We start from the raw sequence: 5,894 nt of genomic DNA on the forward strand, positions 1-5,894 counted from the left end.
ACCAGCTTCACCATTCAATCACAGACTGGCTCCGTCTTATCGCAGTTCTGATGCACCAAAGCAGCTTTGAGGAAAGGAACCAAACCTGGTCCTGGCTTCAAGGCAACCATTTCAAAGGCTGTGAAACTGCAAGCTTAGACAGTCACTTTGGTCGTGCCAGTCGCTGTGTCATAGGATAAAGTACTGAACAAAGCAGCAGACAGACGTTAAATCAGGAGCTGGGTTGCAAAGCAGCTTGCAGATGCGGTTAAGCTGTCGGCCAGCTGACGCCGTTTGAATAGCATGCTTTACGTGAGTTTTACCAGCTGTGTGTGTCAGCTGATGTGTTTTCAGGACGGCAGGTCGCAGGTTTTAGGCGCTGTAACGACCTCTGTGGTAAACTGTCGGCCATGTTTGTGAAAGTGACGTGTGATCATTGGAAGGTGCTGATGTGCTGCTGGGGGGTTAAACGTGTCCACGTCTTCTGAGATCGCTTCTATTTTCACCTTCCGTCAGGCTCAGGAGACGCTGCACCTCCTCCAAAGTGTCCTCAGGAATGAGACCGATGATCCACTCCGCACCCCCTCATCTCTCTTTCCAGTCCCTCCCCCCAGTCCACCCACATTCCCAGGATGCTGCACTCCAGCAGAGATAAAGTTAGCACTGCACAAGTGACAACGTGTTGTAACCGCTACCCGTCATCACCGCCACCACCAGCTCCTGGTCCAGATGATGCAACCCTGACTCCCCCGCCCAGCCCTTCCTCACTTTATTAACTGGCTGTGTGTCTTTGGGATGCTAGGCAACATAAACATGGCTAAATTTAGCCCCGCAGCGTGTCTCAAACCTGCTCTGCAAAGCAGATCCTCGGTGAGTAAATGCAAGAGCAGTGGTGTGGTTTGGCTGACTTTAATAGAACAAATATTTTACACGAACACGTCCACCAACAGAATAAATAGGAGCTAAACAGCTTTAATACAGTGGATACATCTGCATCATAGTGCACTAAACACACAGAGTAGCATGCATGTCAGGAATCGGTCTATTTGTGACCTCAGCACTGCACGTCGCTCAGTTACGTCACCGTGTTGGATTCAGACTCCATGATAGAGCGATGTCGGCCCCAACGCAGAGACGCGAAGCGCTGACGAACGTCATCAGATGGAAGGTCTGATGGTTTATGACACACACAATGATCCCACAGTATGGATGAAGTGGGAAACACTCGGACGAGCCAGGCGGAGCTCTTTCTCCGAGGATGTCGTCTCCTCCACCTCCACAGAAGGAACCCCACCAAGTTTCACCTCCAAGAAGGCGCCACTAATGTAAAACAATTAAGGCGGGGACAGGTGAAGCCTGGAGGCGGATTCTTCCAGGTAGTGCATGCGTTTCATTATTATGAACGTGATATCGCAGGATTGGATGGGAATTGTTAGCACTTAATTTAGCGATAAAGGTCCAACTCGCTGTTACGACCATAACTCAAGAATTCCAATTACGGCAAAATCTGACATAAACGTCTTACGGGATAAATTGGCGAGGAGGTCGTTTTTCTTCACGTTGTTCGTAGGGAGAACATCATGGAGTCCGGTTTGAGTTTGGGATAGCGATCTGCTCACGTCATTCATTAATCTCGTTAAGACTCCGCCCTGAGTCGCCTCGTGGGTTTTTAACGGGTTTTCAGATTCGGACGGAAACACAGATAAGTCGTCCTCGGCGGTCTGAGAGCTCTGCCGCGCACGCCACGGCACATGATTAAATTTGTGTTGGTCCCTCGGTCCTCGTGTGCAGAGACTTTTATCAGGTTGTGAAACACAGCGAGCAGCGATGATTGTCATGTTTATGTTCGTGACATGTTAATGACCCAATGTGACGCAAAACCATCTAATCCGACACTCCCTGTAGTCTGAACCCAACATCAGAGGGAAACACAGTCTCACCCAGAAACATCAAACCATGATGACATGTCCCGAAGGAATGCTCTGTGTATCCCGGGGAAACGTCAGAGGCCACAAATTAGACCGACGAGAGCTACAAACTCAGAGAAATGTCTACGTTAGAGTACCTTTAAATGTCTTTTATAGCTTATTAGCAGCTTTAGTTAGATACTGTGCATCATAAATGAGTTTTAAGAAGCTGTCAACTAAACACTCATATTATCCAAAATCTTATTTTTTTGAAGCCAAACACTTAAAGGTTCATGTCACTAAAACAGCTGCAGGTACTTTCAGAATAAAAGCATCAGCCGTAATCCTAACGTGTCCTGTGTGGAAACTACAAACGTGCTAAGTTATGTCTTTGAGAAAATTGATGTTTTGGCAATAATTAGATCGAATCCATTTACCTGCTCCAACAATAAACCTGAGGGGCTTTGATTTTGTTACCCAGACCTCTGAACACCCACCGGGTCGCCTGTCTGGGCTCAGGGCTCCTCTAATGGGCCCCCAGTGCAGGGTGGGTGTTTGGAGGTTCACATGTTTGTACTCCAGAACCTCGACGACAGATAAATCAGAGAAATCGGGCAGATTTGAGGAGCTGGGACCTGAAAATATTCTGAATTTCTGCTTGAAAAATTGGTTTATCAGCATATTTGTAAAATTAATGACGTGTTATTTATCTCTTTGTGTCAGCACTAAAGCAAGCTTTTCCTCATCCAACACCTCCAGCTGATGAAGGCGTCTCCATTAGTAATGTTTTGTCCGAGACGCATCCTTCGCTCTGCTCGTCGTTAACATCTGCGGCTGTCCTCGCGTCAGCTGCAGGAGGAAACAGCACAGCGAGGTCTCTGCAGTTTGTAAAGCGTCTCAAATCCTGTTAGTTTGTGTTGTTATTCACTTCAGAGGTCTGAGCTCAGACCACGCAGTACCCGTGGCTCGCCATGAGGGCGGTCTGGCTCTCCCGTCGCTTGTCCTTTTTCTTCTTCTGTCGGACCTTCCAGCAGATGGCGCTGGCGCCCAGCAGCCCCAGCCCGACAGACAGCAGCACCAGTCCCAGCACCGTGATGGTGGACCCGTGGGAGTTGAAGGTGTAGGCCACCGCCGTCACCACAATGCCAGCGATGAGGACCACCACGCCAAACGGGATGGTGCAGCGGTAGCAGGACATCTCGGCGCCGCCCGTCGCCGCTGTAAGCTGGACTTCATTGACATGCGGGACGTGCGTTGTCACGACGACTCTACGATCCTTCCTGGGCTTGTCCCGACTCAGCTTCTCGGCGGAGATGGACGGCGGCACCTTCATGGCGCTCCGGGGGACCCTGCCACCGCCACCTTTGCTGTGGAGGTCATCGGGCATTGTGATCTTGCTGGCGAGGAACAGGTGAGCCATCTTGATGCAGGTGTCAGGGATCAGCCAATCAGAGAACAGCTAGCTGTGAAGTCAGAAATACGTTTTTGGTTACATCAAAGACATTAAAGCATCGTTTACGTCTGATATTGTTACACTTTGTTTTATTCCACAGCTGGTTTAAAACCATCAGCCAAGAAGATAAACAGCTGCTACACATCAACGCCTCCTTCCCTTCACGGTCACCTGACTTCAGCCTCTGACCATGTGTGCAGCACCAGGTTGGGATCACGCGGGTCGCTGGGTCAGAGCTCAAGTGGAAACGAGGCCAAACTAACGACTTTCACAGATTAAATGTTACAACGCGTCAGCGGCTCGTTGAGGCGCTGACACACTTTGTGGTGACATCTGTCTCTCCGAGCGGAAGCGAGAGCCTCTGCTGTAAACGAAGCCTTAACGTGAGGCAGAGGGAGGGCAGCCTGAGAGTGGCCTGAAAGTGAAAGATCACAGGAAATGATGCGAGGCGTAACGAGGGCCCGGCCCCGCTGTAACCTCATTATTTTCACTCCTAATCAACGACTTTTTCTGCTGCAGCTCAGCTCGTTTTCATTAAGACGCGTTGGAGTGACTGTGAGAGATGCTCTGAGCAGAGCGGTGTCATTTAGACCTGCCATAGTCCAGAGAAGCAGACATCTCTACGGCTGCCACACCGAACAGCTCACACCAAATCACTGCAGAAATATGTGGAAATACTGGATCAGAGATAAAAGATCTCTAACTGAATCATTTTTGATTGGAAAGGGCGTGAGAGGACATGACAAAAAAATCATCTTAAAAATGTTCTGATATAGAACAACAACACCGAGTGTGTGAAAGAAGGCCGTCCTCACCAGCACTTAGAGGGTAAGTAGCCACGAGAGCTGCTAATGATGATTAACTGATTGATCATCGTCCGTGTGAGCGTCTCTACAGAAGTAGACGTGTTGGTGGTTTGCTGGTCTGAATGGTTCAGGTGTGTTAACGCAACCTTTCCAGGAGTCACAGCAGATTCGGCCCTCTGCAGCGGTCCAATCAGAGTGCAGAGCTCAGACCGCTGCACACGAACGAATGCTGCAAACCTCAAAGAGCTGAAGCTGTGACCGTCTGCTTCTCTGTTTGTGTGCAGTGACCTCACAGCAGCCATGTTATTGGTCAGGTAATGTCACATGCAGAGGTCAGTTTGGTTTGTATGGAGCAGCTCACAACAACGGTCGCCTGGAGGTGCTCGTTACTGTAAGGTAAAGACACTGCCTGAGACTACATGAGCCTGAAGCTGTCACCTCCCACCTGTCAAACCTTTACACAGGTGCGTTACAGCCGCCTCTCCTCCCCCGTACAGGTGTGATGAAGGGGAAATGAACGTGTGAGTCTGTGGGGACTGACACACTGCTGGAGCTGCAGCACACAGACCGTCTGTGACTGTGTTTGAAAGCTGCTGCGCTGCAGAAATAACATTATTATTGATACAACAGCACACAGTGTGAAATGAAATCTGCTTCAAGAAAAATAAAATCCCAGAAGAAGCAGCTTTAAAAATGCAGACAGTCGTTCCTGCAGCCTGACTTCCACAGAGAGAGGACGAGGCTTTAACGTTCCTCCCTGAAATCAGGACTTTCCCGACATTCCAGCAGCCTGCGTGACTAAACAGTCCCGGCTGTTGTTGTGATTTTGTGGAGACGGGAAAGCTGGGAGCACTTACTGTGTCAGCGAGCAGCCGTCCATCCCTCAGAGCGCCGGTTTGAGTCTGAGCAGGTCGGGGTCTCCTCGGCGTGGAGCCTCCTCTGGCTCGCTGCTCTGCATCGTCCTCACTGCAGGAATAAACGGGGGGAACGTGGCTATCAATAGAAGAAGAGGTCCCCCACCACCGCCGCCACACCCACCCCTCCATACCACCTCCTACCCGAGGAGGAAGCAGAGGTTTAACTCTTTCCTTCCTTCAGCTGCTCTCCTGTCTGTCAGCTCTGCAGCATTGACACCACAGCTACTCCCACATTTGTCTTTAAAACACAGGCTAACATCTGGAATCTGAAAAGGCTGCTGGTTTTCTTTGCTCTGACTTGTTTGACTCTAAAAAGGCGTCACCTTCTTACACCTGTGACCGAAACACACCTGTGCAGAGCCTGGTCACGTTTGTCCAGCTACAGATGAGCCCCAAACGTGTCATGTGAAACGGCACTGCCAGGATCACACAAGGGTTAAGACGTAGCTTCCAGGTCTGAAGAGGCAGTTGGAAAGTGTGACTAATAAATACAATACTCACCTAAAGTGAAAAATAATGCACGCATGATGAAAAAACCTGATGGTTACCATTACTTACTGGGACTGCAGACTCCTCCAGAGGACCTCCGCCCCGGAGTTAAAGCTCCTCCACATCGGCAGCGAGCGCGGGAGCCTCCGTGCTGCACCTGCAAACTCGTGTTAACATCTGGGACCAATCAGCTGAACTTTGTTTACCGTCTGAACAGACTCACGTCCACGCTCGTCCGGACATGACCACAGGGCCTGAAAGGCTCAAACTCAGTCACGTATTCAACTTATTAACTAAAGGAATGCGACTTGCTTGCACGCCATATTTCTTCCGTATGTCACAT

General features: G+C 49.8%; 1 protein-coding gene across 3 annotated transcripts; it reads right to left on the reverse strand.

Annotated features, from left to right (window-relative positions):
- Positions 1 to 872: 872 nt before the first annotated feature.
- Positions 873 to 5,894, reverse strand: LOC120723059 (transmembrane protein 100-like). Of its 3 annotated transcripts, XM_040014345.1 has the most exons (4): positions 5,621 to 5,894; positions 5,413 to 5,518; positions 5,003 to 5,111; positions 873 to 3,349 (listed from the first exon to the last, which is right to left on the reverse strand). In XM_040014345.1, exon 4 carries the CDS (start codon positions 3,304 to 3,306, stop codon positions 2,830 to 2,832), a length of 477 nt encoding a protein of 158 aa, XP_039870279.1. In that variant the 5' UTR covers positions 3,307 to 3,349; positions 5,003 to 5,111; positions 5,413 to 5,518; positions 5,621 to 5,894; the 3' UTR covers positions 873 to 2,829. The 3 variants fall into 3 exon arrangements, with proteins under 3 accessions (XP_039870279.1, XP_039870278.1, XP_039870280.1); XM_040014344.1 differs by lacking the exon at positions 5,413 to 5,518; XM_040014346.1 differs by lacking the exon at positions 5,621 to 5,894 and having other exon boundaries at positions 5,413 to 5,587.

This window comes from Simochromis diagramma, unplaced genomic scaffold (genome assembly GCF_900408965.1).
Source record: "Simochromis diagramma unplaced genomic scaffold, fSimDia1.1 OVJJ01000669.1, whole genome shotgun sequence".
In the NCBI taxonomy this organism is placed as follows: domain Eukaryota; kingdom Metazoa; phylum Chordata; class Actinopteri; order Cichliformes; family Cichlidae; genus Simochromis; species Simochromis diagramma.